Below are 24,488 nucleotides of genomic sequence, written 5' to 3'. Positions count from 1 at the left end.
GCACCCTGCCCTTCCAGATAAATTTGCTTATTGGTTTTTCTATTTCTGAAAAATAAGTTGTTGGGATTTTGATTGGTATTGCATTGAATCTGTAAATCAATTTAGGTAGGATTGACATCTTAACTATATTTAGTCTTCCAATCCATGAACACGGTATGCCCTTCCATCTATTTAGGTCTTCTGTGATTTCTTTTAACAGTTTTTTGTAGTTTTCTTTATATAGGATTTTTGTCTCTTTAGTTAAATTTATTCCTAGGTATTTCATTCTTTTAGTTGCAATTGTAAATGGGATTCGTTTCTTGATTTCCCCCTCAGCTTGTTCATTACTAGTGTATAGAAATGCTACAGATTTTTGAATGTTGATCTTGTAACCTGCTACTTTGCTGTACTCATTTATTAACTCTAGTAGTTTTGTTGTGGATTTTTCAGGGTTTTCGACGTATAGTATCATATCGTCTGCAAACAGTGATAGTTTTACTTCTTCCTTTCCAATTTTGATGCCTTGTATTTCTTTTTCTTGTCTAATTGCTCTGGCTAGAACCTCCAACACAATGTTGAATAATAGTGGTGATAGTGGACATCCTTGTCTTGTTCCTGATCTTAGGGGGAAAGTTTTCAATTTTTCCCCATTGAGGATGATATTAGCTGTGGGTTTTTCATATATTCCCTCTATCATTTTAAGGAAGTTCCCTTGTATTCCTATCTTTTGGAGTGTTTTCAACAGGAAAGGATGTTGAATCTTGTCAAATGCCTTCTCTGCATCAATTGAGATGATCATGTGATTTTTCTGCTTTGATTTGTTGATATGGTGTATTACATTAATTGATTTTCTTATGTTGAACCATCCTTGCATACCTGGGATGAATCCTACTTGATCATGATGTATAATTCTTTTAATGTGTTGTTGGATACGTTTTGCTAGAATTTAATTGAGGATTTTTGCATCTATATTCATTAGAGAGATTGGTCTGTAGTTTTCTTTTTTTGTAATATCTTTGCCTGGTTTTGGTATGAGGGTGATGTTGGCTTCATAGAATGAATTAGGTAGTTTTCCCTCTACTTCGATTTTTTTGAAGAGTTTGAGGAGAGTTGGTACTAATTCTTTCTGGAATGTTTGATAGAATTCACATGTGAAGCCGTCTGGTCCTGGACTTTTCTTTTGAATGACTAATTCAATTTCTTTACTTGTGATTGGTTTGTTGAGGTCATCTATTTCTTCTTGAGTCAAAGTTGGTTGTTCATGTCTTTCCAGGAACCCGTCCATTTCATCTAAATTGTTGTATTTATTAGCATAAAGTTGTTCATAGTATCCTGTTATTACCTCCTTTATTTCTGTGAGGTCAGTAGTTATGTCTCCTCTTCCATTTCTGATCTTATTTATTTGTATCCTCTCTCTTCTTCTTTTTGTCAATCTTGCTAAGGGCCCATCAATCTTATTGATTTTCTCATAGAACCAACTCTGGTCTTATTGATTTTCTCTATTGTTTTCATGTTTTCAATTTCATTTATTTCTGCTCTAATCTTTGTTATTTCTTTCCTTTTGCTTGCTTTGGGATTAGTTTGCTGTTCTTTCTCCAGTTCTTCCAAGTGGACAGTTAATTCCTGCATTTTTGCCTTTTCTTCTTTTCTGATATAGGCATTTAGGGCAATAAATTTCCCTCTTAGCACTGCCTTTGCTGCATCCCATAAGTTTTGATATGTTGTGTTTTCATTTTCATTCACCTCTAGGTATTTACTAATTTCTCTTGCAATTTCTTCTTTGATCCACTCATTGTTTAAGAGTGTGTTGTTGAGCCTCCACGTATTTGTGAATTTTGTGGCACTCCGCCTATTATTGATTTCCAACTTCATTCCTTTATGATCCGAGAAAGTGTTGTGTATGATTTCAATCTTTTTAAATTTGTTAAGACTTGCTTTGTGACCCAGCATATGGTCTATCTTTGAGAATGATCCATGAGCACTTGAGAAAAAGGTGTATCCTGCTGTTGTGGGATGTAATGTCCTATAAATGTCTGTTAAGTCTAACTCATTTATAGTAATATTCAGATTCTCTATTTCTTTATTGATCCTCTGTCTAGATGTTCTGTCCATTGATGAGAGTGGTGAATTGAAGTCTCCAACTATTATGGTATATGAGTCTATTTCCCTTTTCAGTGTTTGCAGTGTATTCCTCACATATTTTGGGGCATTCTGGTTCGGTGCGTAAATATTTATGATTGTTATGTCTTCTTGTTTAATTGTTCCTTTTATTAGTATATAGTGTCCTTCTTTGTCTCTTTTAACTGTTTTACATTTGAAGTCTAATTTGTTGGATATTAGTATAGCCACTCCTGCTCTTTTCTGGTTGTTATTTGCATGAAATATCTTTTCCAAAGCTTTCACTTTCAACCTATGTTTATCTTTGGGTCTAAGATGTGTTTCCTGTAGACAGCATATAGAAGGATCCTGTTTTTTAATCCATTCTGCCAGTCTATGTCTTTTGATTGGGGAATTCAGTCCATTAACATTTAGTGTTATTACTGTTTGGATAATATTTTCCTCTAACATTTTGCCTTTTGCGTTATATATATCATATCTCACCTTCCTTCTTTCTACACTCTTCTCCATACCTCTCTCTTCTGTCTTTTCGTATCTGACTCTAGTGCTCCCTTTAGTATTTCTTGCAGAGCTGGTCTCTTGGTCACAAATTCTCTCAGTGACTTTTTGTCTGAGAATGTTTTAATTTCTCCCTCATTTTTGAAGGACAATTTTGCTCGATATAGGAGTCTTGATTGGCAGTTTTTCTCTTTTAGTAATTTAAATATATCATCCCACTGTCTTCTAGCTTCCATGGTTTCTGCTGAGAAATCTACACATAGTCTTATTGGGTTTCCCTTGTATGTGATGGATTGTTTTTCTCTTGCTGCTTTCAAGATCCTCTCTTTCTCTTTGACTTCTGACATTCTAACTAGTAAGTGTCTTGGAGAACGCCTATTTGTGTCTAATCTCTTTGGGGTGCGCTGCACTTCTTGGATCTGTAATTTTAGGTCTTTCATAAGAGTTGGGAAATTTTCAGTGATAATTTCTTCCATTAGTTTTTCTCCTCCTTTTCCCTTCTCTTCTCCTTCTGGGACACCCACAACATGTATATTTGTGCGGTTCATATTGTCCTTCAGTTCCCTGATACCCTGTTCAAATTTTTCCATTCTTTTCCCGATAGTTTCTGTTTCTTTTTGGACTTCAGATGTTCCATCCTCCAAATCACTAATTCTATCTTCTGTCTCTTTAAATCTATCATTGTAGGTATCCATTGTTTTTTCCATCTTTTCTACTTTATCCTTCACTTCCATAAGTTCTGTGATTTGTTTTTTCAGTTTTTCTATTTCTTCTTTTTGTTCAGCCCATGTCTTCTTCATGTCCTCCCTCAATTTATTGATTTCCTTTTTGAAGAGGTTTTCCATTTCTGTTCGTATATTCAGCATTAGTTGTCTCAGCTCCTGTATCTCATTTGAACTATTGGTTTGTTCCTTTGACTGGGCCATATTTTCAATTTTCTGAGCATGATCCATTATCTTCTGCTGGCGTCTGGGCATTTAGTCAGATTTTCCTGGGTATTGCACCCAACAGGTTGGAAGATTTTTCCGTGAAATCTCTGGGTTCTGTTTTTCTTATCCTGCCCAGTAGGTGGCGCTCGTGGCACACGTTTGTCTGCGGGTCACACCAGTAAAAGTTGCTGTGGGTCCTTTAACTTTGGAAGACTCTCGCCGTGTGGGAGGTTCGCCAGCCGAAGTGGCTTGGAAGTGTGCCTGCCGGCCCGGGGCACCGAAAGCGGGGAGGGTCGCCGGCCACCGCAGCCCGGGAGAGCGCCCGTCCGAATTTCCTAATCGGCCCGGGGCGCCAAGCGTGGCAGGAGTGTGCCAGCCACCGAGGCCCGGGAGAGTGCACTGTTCCCAGCAGGGATCCCCCCGGTCACAGTTCTCTGCGGCCTGGGGATTTCCGATCCAATTCTCTCAGTTGGTCCAGGGGGCCGTACGGGGTGGGGGCGCCAGCCGCCGCGGCTTGAGGGGACCCTGTGGCTCCTTTATTAATGCCACTATTAGTGTTTGGTTGGACCCAGTCCCTGCCACTGTCAGAAATTCCCTTCTCTCCCTGGAAGGGTGCCGGTCGCCGGCCGCCGTGGTGGGGGAGGGCGCCGATTGCCGGCCACTGCGGCTTGGGTAGCCCTCTGATCCGAGACTCGTAGCCGGTCCAGGAAGCCGCCCGCAAAAGAGGGGCGCCGGCTGCTGCGGCTTGGGAAACTTGCCTCTCGGAGACTCTCAGCCAGCCCGGGAAGGAGGGAGGGAGGAGCTCTGGCCGCCAGCTGCCGCAGCTCGGGGAATCGCGCGCTGCTTGGGGATCTCACCGCAGCAGAGTCTTGCAGTCAGTCTAGCCAGTCCAGACTGGGGTACGCTGTGTGTCCATTCCCTGCCGTGGCCCCGGGAGCTGTTCTGCACTGTTTCTGCTCACCTAGTAGTTGCTCTGGAGGGGGAACTAAGACGCGCATACCTTACTAAGCCTCCATCTTGGCCCCCCTCCCCAATTTTAGGTTTTTATGTCTAGCTACTCTAAGATACTGGAGACTAAAAGACGTATCAATTTAATGATTCAAAAATCATATTCATTTGTTAAATCCTACTTCTCTATATAACTCCTCCATCACCTTTGATCTTTCTATCCTTCTGTTTATGGGTGTTTGGACTATGGCCATTCTAACTTTTTCATGTTGGAAGGGTGTGTCAATAATATGCAGTAGGAAGATGGAACTACCTGATATTCTGGAGAGGCTGGGCCCTCTACATTTCAGGATTTACCTGGGGCAGGGACCCATCTGGAGGTTGTAGGTTTCTGGAAAGTTACCCTAGTGCATGGAACCCTTGTGAAATCATATATAATGCCCTAGGTGTTCTTTAGGATTGGCAGGAATGGTCCTGGTTGGGGTTTGGCAGGTTATGATAGGTAGCAATGTCTAACTGAAGCTTGCATAAGAACAACCTCCAGAGTAGCTTCTCAACTTTATTTGAACTCTCTCTGTCACTGATACTTTATTAGTTATACTTCTTTTTCCCCTTTTGGTCAGGATGGAATTGTTGATCCCACAGTGTCAGGTCTGGGTCCATCCCTGGGAGTCATCTCTCATGCTGTCAGGAAGATTTCCACCCCTGGATGTCATGTGCCACGTAGGAGGGAGGGCAGTGATTTCACTTGCAGAATTGGGCTTGGAGAGAGTGAGGCCACATCTGAGCAACAACAGAGGTCCTCCAGAAGTAAGGCATAGCTGTAGGTAGGCTGAGCTTCTCCACTACCTATGTAAACTTCACAAGAGCAAGCCTCATGATCGAGGGCATGGCCTATTGATTTGGGTGTCCCTAAAGTTTGACACAATATCAGGGGATTCCCTGATGGTGAAGTTTAGTAGTTCCACATTTTTTCTCCCATCCCTCAAGGGACTTTGCCAATACTTCTTGATTATCTGCTTAATATATTCTAGGATGTATCCAGGCATTACATTAAGCTATACGGGATTAAAGGACCTCTTTCTTATTCTGGGCTCCCTGTGTTTCAGTTGTTCAAATGAACTATACAGATAGGTTGAGTTAGATTATGTGCTACAGAAGATTTCAGTTCCAGACCAAATAAACCTTTCTTCCTTTGGTCTCAAAGAGTATGTGTGGTTCTAAAATATAGACATTGTCTTCCTTACCCCTGTGTTCTGAATTACTTTAACCCCAACCTGATCGGCTTCGTTCTTATCTCTAAATATCTACAAACAGCCTCTCGAAATCCAGAAATAATAATTATCACCCTAGACTAAATGTGTCTGCTATAAAAGCTTACAATCTAGGCTCCTGTTTTCCTATAAGCATTTTCTAAAGGAGACCATACCACTGTTGTTCTTTAGTTTCTGGCTTATTTTGCCTCATTAAATGACCCACAATGTTCATTCACATCATTGCATGCCTCACGACTTTGTTCCTTTTTATAGAAGCACAACATTCGTTCATAAGTATACACCATCATTCACCAATCTACTTCTCAGTCAGTACATCTTTCAACCATCTTCATTAGTCAGGCTTCATGTATAGTGCCCAAAGTCCACAGTCCAACAACATTCTCAACCTGGGACACACTCTGAGTAACCAGTGCCCTATAAGTGTTTGAATTATTGACATTTCTCCCACTAAGGTTGGGGAAAGGGCCTCCAAGGAGAGGATGACCAATTGTCCTGGTTTGCCTGGAACTGAGGGCTTTCCTGGGATGCAGGGCTTTTAATGTTAGAACCAGAAAAATTCCAGGCAAATGGGAAAGTTGGTCACCCTTTCAGAATAATGGAAGGAGAAAGGGATGCTTTGGCCTAAGCTGCTGCTTGAACTGAAAAACAAATGAACAAACAAAAATAGTTGAGCATATTATAATCAACCTGTTGAATACCAAAGAAAAAGAGAATTCTGAAAATTGCAAGAGAGAAGCAACATGTCACATGCAAGGGAGTCTCAATAAGTTTAAGTGCCAGTTTCTCACCAGAAACCATGGAGGCAAGAAGGCAGTGGGTGACGTATGTAAAGTGCCAAAAGCAAAAAATTGTCAACCAAGAAATCTTGTATCTGGCAAAACTGTCTTTCAAAAAGCAGGGAGATAAACAAAAGCTGAGACCACTAGACTGGCCTGCAAGAAATGATAAAGAGTTTGCAAGTTGAAACCACTTGAAGAAATAAAGATCTCCAGTGAGGATAATGACTTGGGTAAATATAAATGCCAGTACTATTGTATTTTTTCAAACAATATTTTTGTTGAGAAATCTCCACACACATATATTCCATAATGGTGTACAATCAGTGGCTCACAATATCATCACATAGTTGTGTATTCATCACTATGATCAAGTACTACTGTATTTTTAGTTCATAACTCCACTTTTTATTTCCTACAGGAGCTAAGGCAAATGTATAACATGTAATGATAAATCAGTGGGTTTGGATTTATAATGCATAAACACTATAGTTGTTTATACTTGATATTATAATGGTTACTTTAGCTTAGTTCTACTCCTTTACATGATGCTGTAATTGTTTATGCTTGTTATATTGTAAAAGCCATTTTAGCTTAGTTATTTGTTATTGCAGTGGTAACAAACATCAGCTCCCCTTGTATGAATCCATAAAAACCCTAAACTTTTTAGCCCCAGGGAGACAGATTGAGATTTTTCTAACTCCTGTCTCCTTTCTTGGTGGCCATGAAATAAAGCCCTTTCTCTCTCTGAAGTACCAGTATCACTATGTTGATTTCTGTGTGCTTGGGACCTGTGGTTTTTGGCAACAATGTATAAACATGTAACTTGTGACAAGAATTACAAAGAGGTGGGGGGAATGGTGGGTATGGAAACATTGTTTGTGAATACTATTGAAATAAGTTGGTATCAAAGCAAATAAGATTATTGTAGATTTTATGATAGGTTGTTAAATTAACCCCCATGGTAACTATAAAGAAAATATCAGAGGATATACAAACTCCTAGAGACAGAAATTAGAATGCAGGTTTCCAGGGGCAGAGGGGAGGGGAAATGGGGAATCAATACATAATGGGTATAGGGTTTCTGTTTGGGGAAATGGAAGGTGGTGAGGGTACCACAGTATTATAAATGTGATTGATCCCCTCGAATGGTGTATTAGCTAGGGTTCTCTAGAGAAACAGGATCAGCAGGAGATATCTGTAAATATAAAATTTATTAAAGTGTCTCACATAACCATGGGGATATAGAGTCCAAGGTGTGTAGGGAAGGCCATTAGCTGGCAACTCCAATGAAGGTCCTCAACGAAATCTCAGGAGAGGCTGTGGGCATATAAAAGTCCAAGATCTGTAGGGCAGGCCACAAACTGGTAGCTCCAATGAAGGTATTTGATGAACTCTCAGGAGAGGCAGGCTGGCTGGCTGGCTGGAGAAGGGATAGTGATTGTCTCTTCTGAATCCTCCTTAAAAGTCTCCCACTGATTAGATTAAGCATCACTCGTGCAGAAGACACTCCCCTTAGCTGATTGCAAATGATCAGCTGTGGATGTAGCCAATGTGACCATGATTAAAGTCCATGAAATGTCCTCATAGCAACTGTCATGGTCAGGTTCATGTGTCAGATTGGCCAAGTGGTGGTACCTGTTTGTCTGATTGGGCAAGTGCTGGCCTATCTGTTGCAATGAGGACATTTCATAGAATTAGATCATGATCACGTCAGCTGCATCCACAGCTGATTCCATTTGTAATCAGCTAAGGGGAGTTGTCTTCTGCAATGAGTAATTCTTAATCTAATCACTGGAAGCCTTTTAAGGAAGATTCAAAAGAGACAGGCTCTCTTTCTGCTTTGGCTGGTGAGCCTCTCCTGTGGAGTTCATTCAGACCCTCCATCGGAATCGTCAGCTTCATAGCCTGCCCTGCGGATTTTGGACTCTGCATTCCCATGGTTACGTGAGACACTTTTATAAATTTTATATTTGCGAGTGTTTCCTGTTGATTCTTTTCTCTAGAGAATCCTAACTAATACAGCAACAGACAGGCCAGCACTTACCTGACCAGACGACCGGGCACCACTACCTGGCCAAGTTGACGTATGAACCTGACCATGACAAATGGTATGACTGGGAGTGGTTGAGATGGCAAATTTTATGCTGTATGTATGTTCCCACAATTTGAAAGAAGAAAAGAAAGAAAGAGCAACTAAGGAGACAGTGACAATTAGATGCAGTATATGATCCTGGACAGGATCTAGCAAGGGACGAGAAAAGGTTCAAGGGGACATTATTGGGATGTATGAAAAAATTGTAATATAGACTGTAAGCTTTATATCGATGTTAAATTTCTTGAACTTGATAACTACACTTAAGATGGTTACAAAATTAAGTGTCCTTGTTCTTAGGAAATGTACATGGAAGTATTATGTTTTCAAGGAGCATGATGTATACAATCTACATTCAAGTATTCAGAAAATGGATTAATAGACAGGCAGGCAGACAGATTGATAGATGGGTAGGTAGAATTATATGGAAAATGTGGCAAAATATTAAAATTGGTGGATCTGGGTCATATCAGCCTACCTCCCTGACCTCTAGGAGGGGAGTACTACTGCAGATTGAGCTCAATCACCTGGGCATTGATTTTATCCACCTTGCCCATGTAATTGAGACCCCGTATAAATTAGGGACACTCAGACCTCTGATGAGCTTCCATGATTGAGAAAATACATACCTGCTGTGCCAGGAGGGTGATGCATTCTGATCCCATGAGGAGAGGACACAGAAACTTGCATTTGAAACTCACCCAGACCCCACCCTCTGCATGTTGTTTGGCTTCTTATTTGAATTCTTTAACTACAAGAATGCTATAATCCCTCCCTCATCACCTAGGTGGAACACAGCCTGTGCGGTCTGTTAATCATGTACAGCCTGGAGCTGTCCATCATCTACAAGTGGGCTTGGAGATGCTCAAAGACCTGGCCATCAGGACTCTCACCATGTCCACCACTGCGGGGCAAAAGAGTCTAAAGGTACAAATCACCACCACCAGCTTCTTCCTGCAATCAAAGCTGATAAGAAGATGCCCCTGGCGTTGAATAGCAAGTAACAGCGGACCCCGTGATCAGATGGCAATTTGGAAAGTTCACTCTGGAGGATGGATGGAACATTCCTATCAGGAGGAGAATGTTCCACAACTTCAATTTTTCTCTGTTCTTCTATGGCAGGCTGTTGGGCTTGGGTGCTGCCTCTCCAGGTGCTCTTCATTTGCATCTTTGGCACTTGGCTGATTGCGCACATCCATAGGACCTTCATGCAGAGTGGCTATTGGTGAGCAGAGATGGATAAGTGACCAGCCCCCGAGTGGCTCTGCCTGTGGGGATGGCTGGTCTTGACAAAGAAGCTGCTTGGGAGGCCCTTTGTTTACTTGCCTAGCTTACATTTAGAGCTTACCTACAGAGAGGGTCGATAAAGCTGTATAACATAAACATATTCTGCCCAAAGGTCAGATGGGAGTTCAAGGTTCTTAAATTCCTGCATACTTGACAAGGCTTTGAGATATAATAGAGGGGCAGCAGGAGGTAGCTGAATGCTATCTGAATAGTTAGAAGTTTGTATAGGTTTACATTGCCCTTCTTTCTCTGGCTTCCTAAGGTGGGAGATTAGACTATTGATTTTGAATTGTTCTCCCTTCCCAATGAATGCATTTAATGTACTGCTTTCATCATATCCCACAGATTTTGTTAATTTGTATGTTCATTTTCATTTAGTTCAAAATTCTCTTGAGACCTCTTTTATGACTCAGGTGTTATTTAGAATTATGTTCTTTAATCTCCAAATGTTTTGGGATTTTCCAGCTATCTTTTTGTTATTGATTTCTGTTTCAATTCCATTTCCCTGAGAAGATACTTTATGTGATTTCTGTTCTTTTACATATGTTAAGAGGTGTTTTATGACCCCAAATGTGAATGCTATCTATCTTGGTGAATGCTTTATGTGAACTTGCAAGGAATGTATACTCTACTATTGGTGGATAGGGGATACTACAAATGTCAATTAAATGATTGATTAATGGTGCAAATTAAAAAAATGGTGGATCTGGGTTTCTGGGTGGTAAGGTTATCTAGGAATTCTGTGTTGTATTATTTTTGAAACTGTTCTGTACGTTTGAAAGTATTTCAAAATAAAAAGTTAAGAAAAAAACAAACAGGTGAGGCTGTTTGCTAAAGAGAGGTGCCCATATCTGTTAGTCTCCCTTCCTTATCTTACCAAGACAATACAGGCCCAGAGAGGTCACTGACCTGGCCCACCTGAGTAGGAGCAGGGCTGAACCATCAATCCCACCTTCTGACTTCTTGCAAAGCGCAGTGCTTTCTCCACCACTCCACATTGCCTTTTTTAACAGTCCTCTTTATCTACCAAACACAACATGTTTATTTATAAATTGGCTTGTTTGGAGCTTGAAATCTGGCATAGCTGGTTTTGGCTGTGAGGAAAGTTTTTCCTCTTTGTTTTGCTTTGCTAAACCATGTTTTGTGAGCAAAATATACAAAGTAATAAAAACACAATGAGGCTGCTAAAGTTGTTGGAATGCAAAGCACCCAGAAATGTGACAGCTTCAATTTAGATTTATTTTGTATCTCTCAATAGTAGATTGAAAATCTGTCGGGTTTACTTCTAGGGATTTACAAATCCCCAAAAAGCAAACAGCTGAGATATCTTCCCAGGCGTTTCTCCTGGAGGTGGGGTAGGTGATTGGGAAAAGCACTCCTGACGGGCACATGCTGGAGGCTGTTCCTATCCTCCTGAGGGCAGGCACTTAGCAAAGATGTAAGGGAAGAGCAATAATCAGGACTAAGATGTGCAATGATTTGCAGAATGTCAACCCAAATCCTTTGCACACAGAAGTCAAAAAAAAAAAAACCTATGACATTTCCTTTTATTATCAACAATGAGAATTCAAACTAAATACACAAATACATTGCATTTTTTGGGACAGGTATGGTTCCCTGAGTGCCTAGATCCTTTTAATTGTGCTATCAGTTCATGTTGTTTTTGCTTTGTGATGGAGGGAGAGGTTGGCTGCATTTTTCTGTGACACTGACCCCTGGTACTGGTTCTTGTTGTCATGGAGCATAGTATCTGGGCACAGCCCCTGATCAATGCTCTCTGCAAGTCTGTTAATCTGTTCTAGAAACAGAGATGAGGGAGTTGTAGTTCTGCCCACAACCAGATTAATGGTGAGCTCAAGCAGTGAATGCTCTGCGTTAGGAATAGTGTGGAAGTCTGGCAGCTATTCTACCGTCTTAATTTAACAAACCAAGTTACAGCATGAGCACAGCTACAGCCTTGTCCGATATTCTTAGCTATAAAATGCACAGGGATGTGTATACACACACACACACACACTCACAGGGAATCCCTAGTAAAACACACAATTTTTTTTTGTTTTAATAGGTCCATCAAGAGCCTCTGGTAGTGGCTGAAGGACATTTTCAACTTCCAGCTCCAGGCTAAGACCTGAAGAACTGGTCTCTGGAGGCATAGAGGCCTGCGGTGGTGAGTAGCGATGCCTGGTGGCCAAAGGAAGGTGGCCATTAGTCAAACTTGGAAATCCCATCTGCTCTACCCAAGGCGTTGCTGGGTGTTGGGATGGGGGTGGGTCGATGGCTGGGCTCATGTGCACTTGTTTTCTAGGAACAGAAACACCTGGGACCTTCGTGGACCGGTCCACACACCTAGGAGTGGCCAATTGAAGAAAAACAACGTGGTTCCTACAGCCTGATCCAGGCAGTTCCCTCCCAAACTCAGCCTCTGTATTCTCCCTTATTCTGACCTTTTTGTTGGTTCTCTTAAAACAGCCTTCCTGAGGTTCCTGATCTCTGTGTACAACAAAGAAAACTCCCTACAGTTCAGTCTCATAGGGTTGAAGCTTCTTGTTACAATAGTGAACCTTCCTGGACTCCACACCTCTCACCCACTGGTATCACTGTGAGGGTGCTGTGTAAATGACATGGGGAAGGTACCCACCAACCACCTGCTTTCATTGGGGATTGTATATGCCTGTGGGGCAGAGAGGCCTGGAAGCCTGGAGATGCTGTGCCGGTGAGCATCCATGCCATGTCAAGTACCATCTTGCCTTTCTAGACCTGTCAGCCAAACTCGAAGGTGGCTTGACATAAGCCACCCACCCCACCCATCCAGCCCCGTGTCTCCATGTGGTCCCTCACTCTTGAAACAAGTCACTCTCTATAGCTACCCAAGCTAATCTGCTATAAACCTTGGAGTAGCATTCCTGCATCTGTTAAAAAATGCTTCTCTGGTTAGAGACCCTAAGGACAGTCAGGGACCAGCATTAACTCTGTGAGATGCTTGACTCTGTACGTTGGTAACATTGGCTAAGTATTTTGGCTGCAGAAATCCAGAGGCTCTCACTGTACAGAGGCCTCTGAGTGCACCGCTTTAGTTGTTTGTTGTAAACAAAGCAGGCTGCCTGCTGCCACACAGTTCCACATCTTTGTCCACTTGCATCCCAGGGCTCAGTCAGGCTTGTTTGGACTGGGGGTGAAGGCATCAAGCACTTTCTTTCCCCACCTGTGGTGGCTATTGGCCTTCAGCAGAGCCTCACCACTTTGTTACCCCTTTTTACATTTGGGGAGTTCTTTCTCTTCAGGAATCCAGAATGGTTGGCCAAGCTTCCCCTTGCAGAAAGGTGTGTGGGGGTTGGGAGTGGGACAAATAGTGCTGTGCATTGCATTTAGCCACAACAGGGACCATGCCACTGACCATTTTGGGCACATAAGGATCAAAGATGCTCTGCTGGTTGGATAAGAGCAGACCCACCCTCAGGTCAGGAGTGCCAGGAGCCCAGGTGGCTTACAGCAGCTGGCTAGGCTTCTCTGGCTTTTCAACCTTCAGAAGCTTAAAAAGAACTCTATCCTCTGCTGCATCATCTTTTTTCTCCCACAAATTCTAACCCTCCCCTTCCTACAGGTCCCCTCCCTCCAGTTTCTCCTTGTCTGGTTCATGAAGCATGGATATTTGAAGCCTAGCAGGTTTCCTACCCTGATTGTCATTAGCTTGCTCATCAAGGCTAAAGCCTAGAGACTGAAGACCATCAAACATGTTTTTGGGTGGGGTGGGTTATTTGCAGACACCTACTCCCCCCAGGGCAATGTCTCCTACTTTAACTTCTTTCTTTTGCAGTATCCCTTGTGGTATGCATACACAGGGCATGACTAAATGGAGACTTTGTGATTTAACATTTATTTGCTGTTGATATTTTTTTAACTTGAGTGACAGTAAGCTATAGATTTTAATTTTAAACGTTCTTAAAAAGCAGCCCCTACTTCTCACTGGTGCAGAACTCCCTTAAAATCAGGTTTAATTTGGGAACCTAGGCTCCATGCCCCCAAAACTTCTTGTCCAGCTAGGGAGATGGAAGCAAATTTCCACATCCAGGTCTTGTGTGGGAATTCCTTGCAGAAGAGGTGGAGAGTTTCTGCCAAATCATACTTCTGCACCAGCTTCCTCTGTCCCTGCCATTTCGACCGCTTCACTTCTCAACTGACTCCAACTGAAGTTACCTGGTGGGTATGTTTCAAGGAGCCATCTAGCTACTTTACCCTTAGAAAAACCCTCAGCTCAGAGAAGCAAAACTAACTGGGCAAGTACAGCCTTTGGAGAGCCTGACTGGCACTAACAGCAGACCAAGCCAGGGAGTAAATGGGCACACACACCATGAAAATACTGCCTCAGACCTTGGAGGGGAGGCTGATTTGGGGGGATGGGGGGGCCATGCACAGCACAGCTGGTCAGGCTGAGGCAGGACCACAGGTGGGGGTGAAGCCCATGAGCAGGGCTGTACATGTGTTAGATGCAAACATACTGGGTCTCAGCAGAAAGAGCAGGTGAGGGGGTGAGCAAAGCCTGAAGAAGTAAGTGTCCCCATAAGTTCATTTCTCCCTTCTCATCTGTCTTTCCTCTGATGACAACCTGCTTCTCTGAGGCTCGCTGCCAGGACCGACAGGTGCTACATCTGTGCTAAGCAGTCGGCGAAAACTCCTTTTTCAAACTTTCAGAGTCCAGAAGCTGGGACTAAATACACCCAATCCACAGCTGTGAGGACCAGCTCAGGAGTCTATGGACCCTGGAATGCTGCAGTCCTGATGCAGATTGTAATAATCTTGTATCATCTACAGGGGCTTTAGGCGACCAGGAACAGGGCATCCCACCCCCTCCAGGTGGGGAGGGGCCTCTGGGATAGCTACAGAATGGACCATTGAGAGGTCCATACAGGATGACCTTCTGCACCAAAAGAGGATGAGATTAACTTATTGTTCTTTACAATAATCACTGTGGTTGCTTTTCTCCATTTGTTCGTTATATGGGGTATGATGGCCAAATTGTTCTGTCTCATCTTCCCAGTCCAGGGTCATGTCCAAGAGTCAAGAAAAGTCACTTCTCTGCTTTGCTTTGATTCATCTTTTTGGGTCCCCTGTCTTCTTTCCTATCCTTCATATGGGAGACCTGGCTGCTCTCAGCACTGCTCAGCCTCCACAAAGCCTTCCTTTTCATGGCCTGAGGGCTCCACTTCAGTGTAGGTGGAGTGGTTTGGGTGGTTGTGGAACTTCATGGCCGGCCAGTGGTGAGGTCTCCGCTGTGGAGGGCACAGATACCAAGTCAGCGAGTGTGAGCCCACCCACTTGGGACCCCAGACCCTGAAGAACAGCCCAGAGTTCTAAGACTCTCACAAGGACCCCTGGTTTCAGGGGGCTACTTGTGGTCAGGTGAAGGGTAGGGCCCCTCTCCCTAAAAAGCCTTTGATCCTGCAGCCACTGGGCAATCTACTGGAAGCTGAAGGAGTTTGAAAGGAGGGTGTTTTATCCTTTGCTGCATGGTCTGAAAAACATATATGTAAAAGTCTCAGCAGTGTGCTGGGAAGTGAGGGAGTGGGTAAGAGATGGCTGGTGAAATGCTTCAGGGCTTCACACCCCCCCCCACTCCCCACCCCAGAAGCTTTGAACAACCAGCAAAAACTGGCAGAAATATTTTCCTCACAGCTCCAGAAAACAGTTAAAGGGCTGCAGTAAGAGTGTAAACACCAAATCAAGAAAAAGGCTACCTAAAAGTGGTAGGGTCTCCTGGTGCTCTGCCTGTCCCCTCCCCTACCCCTCAGCACAAAGCTAGCCTGCACTTCCAATGTGAGTGCCTGGTCCTGGTTCCAGAGAGAGCAGAGTAACCCTCCTGTACATATAGGGAGCTTATATGTGACCAAGTCTGTGTGGTGGTGGCCCAGGAGATTCACCATCCCAGGATGTGACTTGCACGTAGAAGGCGGCTCACAGAGCTCTCCTCCAGTGCTCTGTAGGGGAGCAGTAAGTTACTGCTTCGGACAAGGGATTGCTGGCTATAGGATATGCTGCCGTGCCCACAACCATAAGGAAACCTATTGGGGCATATGAAAAAATTGAAATATAGGCTGTAATCTTTATATATTAAATTTTTTAAACTTGATAACTACACTGAAATGGTTACAAAAGTGAGTGTCTTTGTTTTTAGGAAATGGACATGGCAGTAATGTGTGTTCAAGGAGCATAATGTATACAACCTACACTCAAGTGTTCAGAAAATGGATGGGTAGATGATAAACATAAATAAAATGATACAGCTAATGTGGCAAAACGTTAAAATTGGGGGAGTGGATGGGATATGTTAGAATACTATGTATGGGGGTTGTATTCTTTTTTAAACTCTCATAAATTTGAAAGTATTTCAAACTTATTTTTTTTTAACTCCACATAGCAGGCAAATATAAAAAAAAAGTCAGTTCCACTATGACATTGAATAAGCCGGAATCCTGGACTTTGGGCAGGAGAGCCCATGGACCGTGAGGAATTGGTTGCACAGCCACTGAACAGGCACTGGGTGGCACTTTGGGCCTTCTTTCTGTCCTCCGTGGGCTTTTCTGATTTCACCCGCAGGGGAGCGACAGCAGACCGGCTGTCGGGTGTGCACACGGGTGCGGCCGGCCCACAGGCTGAGGGCTCAGTGGGCTCCAGCCAACACGGGGCGCACCTGAATGGAGTGGGGGGAGGCGGGGATCGGCAGGCTTGTGGTGGGGGAGGGGTGAGATGGGCAGAGGCAGGCAGTGGGCGGCCTGGGATATCCAGAAGCAGACGGCAGCGGACCTGTGAACTGGATCCAGACTGACCTCGATGAAGAAGAGCGCGGCGTTGGAGGTGGGGTGGCCACTGATGTAAATCCCAGCCAGGATGATGGCGGCCACGAGAAGCACCGCCAGCACGACGCCCACCACGGTGCCCACGTGCAGCGGGGGGCCCGTCGTCTTGGGGGACAGGTTGTTCTGAAGGCCTGTGGAGAGACCAGCTGGGCAGGGAAGGTGTGCAGGGGAGCAGGGAACGTCGGGATGGGGCTGGGTTCTGACAAAGCCTCAGAGATGAGAGATTCTTTGGGTCTGATTTTCAAATACACGGAAAAGTGAGGTAGGCGTTGGGGATGGGGGTTAATTCTGAGTACTGCATCATTGTCTTCCTGGCACCTTTTAGGTGGTTTTCCCAACTTACTTAAAAGATGCCCACCTGTCTAACAGGGGTGTGTACCTCTGCCACCTGTGACACATAAAGCACTTTTAGAGAGTTCATAAAGGGCACATGACAGTTTGGTGTTTGGGCTTTGGAGTCTGGCTGGCTGGCCTCAAATCTCAGCTCAGACACTTCCATGCCATGCGACCTTGGGCAGATTATTTAACTTCTGTGCATCTCAGTTTCCTCTCTGTCAAAAAGGATCCTAACAGCAACTACTTCATGAGGTTGTGGTGAGGGTTAAAATGGGATACTTCCTGTCAAGGGAACCCAGCCTGGCATTTCGGAAGATCTCAGTGTTAGTCATTATGATAGCAAAATGATCATATTTTTTCCTTGTCACTGCCCACCACCAGATTGTGACCTCCTGCAGGGCAGGGACAGTATCTTATTCACCTCTATATCCTCAGTTCCTAGAAAAAACAGTAGACCCATCATAGGTGCTCAATAAATGAATGGAATGATCCAGGTCTTCTAGAAGCTAACATACTAGCAGGCACACTCTGAGAACATCCCAGGTGTTTGAAATACATCCCAAGAAAAAGATTGAGTATTTCCATAGATTGTAGAGCTGGAAGCCCTTCCAGTCCAACGCTTTTCTTTTATGGCTGTGGTCACAGAAATACAGAGAAGTGACTTGCCCAAGGACACACAAATTTGGTGCCAGCCACTAAGAAGCCTAGTTTCCTTTTATTTTGGGGATGGCTGTTTTCTTCTTTACCCTACTGTAAAGGAATGCAGAGGCAACAAGGTAGAGAAGACAGGTGAGCATGAAAATAACAGAATATTGAATCTTTTATACATAGCTCGTGGGTGGGATGGGGTCCACAGTGGGATGAGGGGTTTTAATAGGATATTGCATTCATTAAAAAATCATTGTCCTCTCCATCCCCTTTGCACCATTTGGCATTCTCGTAGGCCAGAACCTATCTTGGTGGAGAGAGAAGGTGACATGCCCTAAACTGGCCTTCCCTGACCCTGATGATCTGATGAGTGCATGGTGCAGAGCGAGGGCACTGTGTCCCAGCCAGCCGTGCCCCAGACACACACACTCACACCCACTGTCTACAGAGTCAGTCTCTGGTGGGAGATGTGTTAACAACCTCTCCTCTCTTGCTGGAATCTCAGATAGTGGTCTCCCACAACAGGACCTGAAAGGCATTTCCACCTCCACTGTCAGTGGTTGCAGTAACGGCCTGAGAAAGCTCTGGGCAAAAGGTCAGGGAGGTGAAGCCACCTCACATCATCAGAGAGATTACCCTGCCAAGTAATTCTGGGGAGGGAATCTCACCTACCCCTGCAAATACCCTATTGGCAGACAACTTCTGTGTTGTCTTTTTGCCAACCTAAGCGGGGATCAAAGGAAAGGATGTAAGAGAAGCTGTTCTCTACTTCTCATTGACTGCAAGGACCAGCTGCAAGTTCACTGCATGCTCACTGTCAGGCCTGCCCCAGGCCAGTCCTTTCCTGCTCCTTCTACTCATTTCAGGGCAGAGAATGTTCGAGGGCAGAGGGTTTAGGAGAAGAAGCACAGGAGGTACATGGCTGAGATGAGAGATGTCTAGGTATAGATAAATCTCTTCAATCTGGGGGCCTGTCCCCAGAAACCCTCTGCCTTCCCACCCAGCACGAAGTCTGGGAAACTCAGGCTGCTATTGCTCCTTCCCCTGCCCCACTTGGAATAAAAGCAAGGAGGCCAGGCTCTACCCTCCTCCAGAATAGCCTAAGAGGCAGTGGGTCTGGTGACAAGGGGTAGGGAGTTATGTACTCACCATCTCCTCCTGCATAGGGATTCAACTTGGTGTCATCTTCAAAGAGAAGGGGAGAAGGTACAAGATTAGTGGAATCATTTTGGCATTTGTCACTTTAGGTCTGGAGGGGACTTCAGGGAGATTCCCTCTACTCTTTCATTTTAGAGGCAGGCAAACAAGCACAGAGAGGGAAGGTGACTTGTTCAAAGTTACACAGTAGGTAATGGTAGAAAGCCACTGTCATGGTCAGGTTCATGTGTCAACTTGGCCAGGTGGTACCTGGTCATCTGGTTGGGCAAGTGCTGGCCTGTCTGTTGCTATGAGGACATTTCATGGACTTAAATCATGATTACTTGGCTGTATCCACAGCTGATTGCATTTGTAATCAACCAAGGGGAGTGTCTTCTGCAATGAGTGACACTTAATCTAATCACTGGAAAGCTTTTAAGGAGGATTCAGAAGAGACAGTCACTCTTTCTGCTTCAGTTGGTGAGCCTCTCCTGTGGAGTTCATCCAGATCCTTCATTAGAATCACCAGCTTCACAGCCTGCTCTACAGATTTTGGACTCTTCAATTTACACACTTGTCTAGCCAGCCTCTGCTGAGAGTTTGCTGAGGAACTTCATTGGAGTTACCAGCTCATGGCCTGCCCTACAGACCTTGGACTCTATATTCCTATGGTTATGTGAGACACTTTTATACATTTTATATCTATGGATATCTCCAGGTGATTGTTTCTCTAGAGAACCCTAGCTAATACAGTCACTAGCAAGTCAACTTTTTCCATTCTTGTATTCATTCATTCAACAAAATTTGAGTATTTAGGATGGATGGGGGATGGGGGTGGGGATGGGGGAGTAGGTACTGGGGATACCTCAGGTAACAGAGAGACATGGTCCCTGCCCTTAGGAAGTTAATAGGTGGGACTAGAGGGACAATTAAAACCCACTGTATTATGGTGCTAACTGGGGCATCTCGCACAGATAGAGTCAAAGAAGACTTCTTGGGGGAAGTGATTCTTAAGCTGAGAAGAAGGGGTGGAGGCTAGGAGAAAGCGTTCCAATTAGAGGAAAGAACATGGGCAAAGGAAAGGCCCAAAATGTGAAAGAACTTGGCCAGCTGAGATTTCAAAAGCAGTTCAGTGTAGCTGGAGGGCAGAAGGTGTGAGTGGGGCTGGTGAGAGCTGGGGGGACGGGATGTGCTGATGCCTGAAGGTCAAGTGGAGGATGTTGCATATGTTACTAAAGGGAAACGGGAAGCCATAAGAAGGGTTTGGGGTGGGGGTTGGTTCACAAGATCAGACTTGCTTGGAGACCCCCTCACCCCACCTCACACCATCCCCTGCCTACACACTCTCTCTACACCATAGGGTGTGTTGCTGCGGCTTTCTAAATAAGTTCCAATGGTTGACTCTTCCTGTGGGTTTTTCCCCTGGCTGTAGATTCATGTGGAGAAAGGAATACTCCATGTCAGGAGAATGCTCTAGGTGACTGAATATTATTGCTTTAAGCGCCAACACCTTAAAACTAATTTAACCATTCCACAATTTATGGCCTGCAACATGCATTTTGTTCCTCTCCCGCCTCAAGCACCTCCAGCAACACGTTATTTTAAAGACTTTTACTGCTTCCCCTTTGTTCACGGACTTGACACATGTTCAAGGCCCTTCACAATTTGTTTCTAATCTTAGTGTCACCACAATCTAACATTCGTGACCACAACAAGCTGCCTGAGGCTCTGCAGATCCTGCTTTCATATCTCCAAGCTGCTGCATATTCTCTTCTTCAGCTTAAGATGCCTTTCTCCCCTTCATTATTCCTCTTTCAAAAGTCCTGCCCTTGAGGGTGGGCCACGGTGGCTCAGCAGGCAAGAACGCTTGCCTGGAATGCCAGAGGACCCGGGCACCAGGCACCGGGTGGGGGTGGGGTTCGTTTCCCGGTGCCTGCCCATGTATTTAAAAAAAAAAAAAAAAGTCCTGCCCTTGAAAAGCCTCTGCAAAGCTGGGACTAAGGTGAGTTGAGTGCTGGATTGTGTAAGTGTAGGGTTTTGATATTTTGTTCATCATGGAATTGTGAGCATTAAATTTGATTTTTAAAAATATTACATTAAAATACTCCTCGATTTTTGGGGGGTGCCCCCTTAAATTTTGTGCCCAAGGCAAGTGCCTCACCAGCCTCACCCACCTCACCCTGGCCCTGGCCTGGCACTTCTCCAAAAAGAGATGGCTGTGTCTGGCTGTACCCTGCGTGTCCCAACACAATTGAGACCTGCGTTTTCTGCAACATTTCAGTTCCTTTAGTTTCCCTTGACCATAAGCTCCTCAGCTTCTAGCCTGATAATACTTCCAATGCCTGCACAGGGCAGCCTGCTCTGCTATGCATTTCCAGTAAATCTGGCAATGTCAAAAAATCACATTAGATAATGGAAGAATAAACTGTAAACAACAACAAAAAGTTAAACTGGTTCCCTAAGGGGGGAGGAGGGATGAGGGTGGAGGGGCGTGGTGGTTAATTTTATGCATCAACTTGGCTGGGTTATGGTGTCTAGCTGTTTGCTCAAACACCGGCCGAGGTGCTGCAGTGGAAGCATTTTGTAGATGAGCGCTGTCATCAGGTGACTTGAAGTGAGGGGGAGCACCCTCCGTGATGCACATGGGCCTCATCCAATTGGGTGGAGGGTTTCAGAGGGGGAACTGAAAGCTGCAGGGATCAGAAGGTATTCTGTCCTGGGACTACACCCTCCACTCCTTCCCAAGTTTCCAGCCCGAGGAATTTGGACTTGAGTCTTCAACATCACTCTGACCGGAGTGCCCAGCCTTGGCCTGCCCCGTGGAATTTGGACTTGTCAGTTCCCCCACAGTCACACAAGCCTCCTCCTTAAGCTAAATCTTTTAATGGCTATATCCTGCTGGTTTTGTTTCTCTGGAAAACCCCGAGAACCCAATACATACAGAGAAAACTAGAAACTACACTCCTTTGAATATACTTTGAATTATAAATTTGGCTTTAGAACCATGTAAATTGTTACTTTGGAATTAAACATTTATAAAATTAAATTAAATTGGAAAGGCAACCCCTATAAATTGAAAGTAAAACAAAACACAGGTGTAGACATAATAGAAAGGTAAGGTTTCCTTCAGGAACTTCAATAAACAAAGTATTTAAATATAGCTCGGGGTCCGTTTTGCTACCACAAGTTGAAAACAATGAATTGGCTAATCAAAACTGACCAAAGAAACCCTAACCATCATTGAACGAATTAACTTGATTCGAATCAACTTGTTTCAAATCTGGACCACTGAAGACCAGTTGCAGCCCAATCTACACCTGCCACTGGTAAACAAAAGGGCACAGTACCACTAATGGCCAGTCCCTCCACAAAGCCACTGAAGTGGCCTCACGGTGCCCATGAACAGCTTTTCTCCTCCTCCCTGCTGCCGTCTTGATTTGAGTCCATGTAATGCAAATTGGGTTCCCAGATTAATGAACTGTGGTGTAGCTGCAGGAAAAGTCACATAGTGAAGGAATGCATATAATGCTTATTGAATGAGTGGTCATTTTTCTGTAGTCAGCTGTCACTTCTTGATACTATCCACATGTTCCATTCAGCTGCTTATAAAATGAGTCTTCATATTTCACAGTTATTCTGGGTGAGTGACACTCTGCAATAAAATGCATGGTTGATATGACAGCTAGTCCCACTCAGTGGTCATTCTGTTCACTTACATGAGTAGCACTCGACTGCAAGTGAACACCTCCTAAAATCCAATCTCCTTTCTTCCTGCTGCCCCAGCTCTGTCTGGTTGGTGCCAGCAGGGTCCGTGCACCCTCCAGCCTCCTGTGCTCACTGCCTTCTCTGCTCTCTGACTCCATTCTGGCTGGAGTGCTGCATCCCTTTCATTCACAACCTACCCCAGGACAAACTGTACCGTGTGGTTGCCTCAAGTTTCCATACAAGCTGCAATGGCAGAGGCAGGATGACCAAAGGCTGTTCTGCCAAGACACCTTGAGAGTTGGGGTGTGTGTGGAAATATTAAATATTTTTTCTTATAGGTATACAGTACATGATAATTTTGCCACCTCCTCCTGGGTTGGAAGGCTGAGCAATTGGCCGAGGTCACATGCCTACAGGTGGCAATCAGGATTTGAACCCAGCCCCCAGGCGCATCCTGGGCTCTGGGCTCACAGTAGCTGCCCTTCTGGCCACTGGCACTCAGGGATGGTGAATCCCCAAGGGAAGGCCGAACTGACTTTGGGAGGGGGGAAGGACATGGGGCAGAGACTTGTTCTCAATACGTGGAAGGGGTTAACTGAGGGGTACCCAACCTAGGGTTTCTTCCTTCTATGTGGGGTTTCTGTTAGCTGGTCGGCCACTCTGCACCCCAGGGCAATGCCTCTTCCTGCTTCTTTTTTCTTTCTGTACCCTCAGCAACAGTGCAGAGTTTGCTTTTAACACCTGCATCTTAAACAGCTTCTTGTGTTTCTTGGGAAACTTTAGAGAAACAGGAATCGCCTGAATCAGTCTCCCATGCTCAGTCTTCTCTCTATCTCCCTCCCCTACATCTGCACATGTCCCTTTCCATGTCCTTCAGCACCGAGAAGGGGTGAAGAGGAGAGACTGGCTTGTAGAGCCAGATAAGACTGGGCTCCACCTCTTCCTGGCTGTGTGACTCTGGGCCAGTCGTCTACTCTATAAAATGGGAGAAAACAGCATCAACACACAGGATTGTTAGTAGAACTGAGTGAGTATTAATGACCTCACAACTTTGGCAAACCTCTTGGTATATAATAAGTCCCCCAAATGTGAGCTCTTCCTATCATTTGTTCACTCCTCAATGGCTTCCCTCTGGCCAGATCCACCAGCTCCAGCTCTAGCTCACCAGTTCCGTGGAAAGAACATTCTACCACTTACTGCTCATCCCTGTGTAGCCGACCTTGCCCCTAGGAGTCCGTTTCCTTATCTGTAATAATGGGATTGTAGCTGAATAATGTTTTAAAATACTACCTTTTTTTCTTCTCTCCTTTCCCCTTTCGAGCAGGTATTTGGCTCTGGGGTGGCTGTAAGAGACCATAAGTCTTTCAAACCCTAGACTAAGGGGAAGGGGCTTCCAATCTACCTGTGGTGTATTGAAAGAGCATAAAAAGGAATTTCCCAGAGACAACCAAACAATCCCCCAGAGTTGGGAGGAGGTGAAACCACCAGGCACTAACTCACTAGAACAACCCCTCTCTTACTAACTTGTTAAAGTGACCACTTTCCTCTTTTAGGATTGATGAAGAACTTGCCTAACCCCAGGACAAGTTTCTATTTTCTTCTTTCTCCACAGAACTGGCTGAAACTGATGAAGGATGTACTGAAAAAAAGTAGCCTGAACTTAAAGTGCCCCCAGAAGATAAAATACCCTGCTTGTGGAATGGAAGTGAGCAGGAACAACAGGAAAGAGACACACAGGACCCAAAGACAGCAAGACTTCCCACCATTGCTGCAATATCACTGGCCCCCTCCTCAAATTAGAGCTAACCAGTAGTAATAGCCAACTATAATCCCTAATTTGAATGTGTACTAACCCATCCTAATGTGCTAACGTCCTCGATATCTCTAGTCCCACCTCTCTTTGT

General features: G+C 44.5%; 1 protein-coding gene and 1 long non-coding RNA gene across 5 annotated transcripts in view; one reads left to right on the top strand and one right to left on the bottom strand.

The window, feature by feature from the left end:
* The window catches only part of LOC143687524 (uncharacterized), a 38,897-nt gene extending 22,442 nt beyond the window's left edge, over positions 1-16,455 (top strand). The window contains exons 2-4 of the long non-coding RNA XR_013177562.1: positions 9,408-9,547; positions 11,973-12,074; positions 12,213-16,455. This is a non-coding gene — a long non-coding RNA (uncharacterized LOC143687524). The remainder of the gene's footprint in view (positions 1-9,407; positions 9,548-11,972; positions 12,075-12,212) is intronic.
* PLXDC1 (plexin domain containing 1) overlaps positions 13,763-24,488 on the bottom strand; it is a 99,958-nt gene continuing 89,232 nt past the window's right edge. For 2 of the 4 annotated variants that reach the window (XM_077164555.1, XM_077164557.1), the window contains 3 exons: positions 18,892-18,927; positions 16,729-16,904; positions 13,763-15,174 (listed from right to left, as the gene is read on the bottom strand). In XM_077164555.1, the coding sequence (XP_077020670.1) occupies positions 15,055-15,174; positions 16,729-16,904; positions 18,892-18,927 (332 nt within the window). In that variant the 3' untranslated portion in view covers positions 13,763-15,054. The remainder of the gene's footprint in view (positions 15,175-16,728; positions 16,905-18,891; positions 18,928-24,488) is intronic. The other 2 variants (XM_077164556.1, XM_077164559.1) reach the window with 1 other exon arrangement.

Source organism: Tamandua tetradactyla, chromosome 6 (assembly GCF_023851605.1).
Source record: "Tamandua tetradactyla isolate mTamTet1 chromosome 6, mTamTet1.pri, whole genome shotgun sequence".
Lineage (NCBI taxonomy): Eukaryota > Metazoa > Chordata > Mammalia > Pilosa > Myrmecophagidae > Tamandua > Tamandua tetradactyla.
Note: the sequence above shows the minus strand (reverse complement) of the source record. Positions and strands in the feature narration are given on the sequence as shown.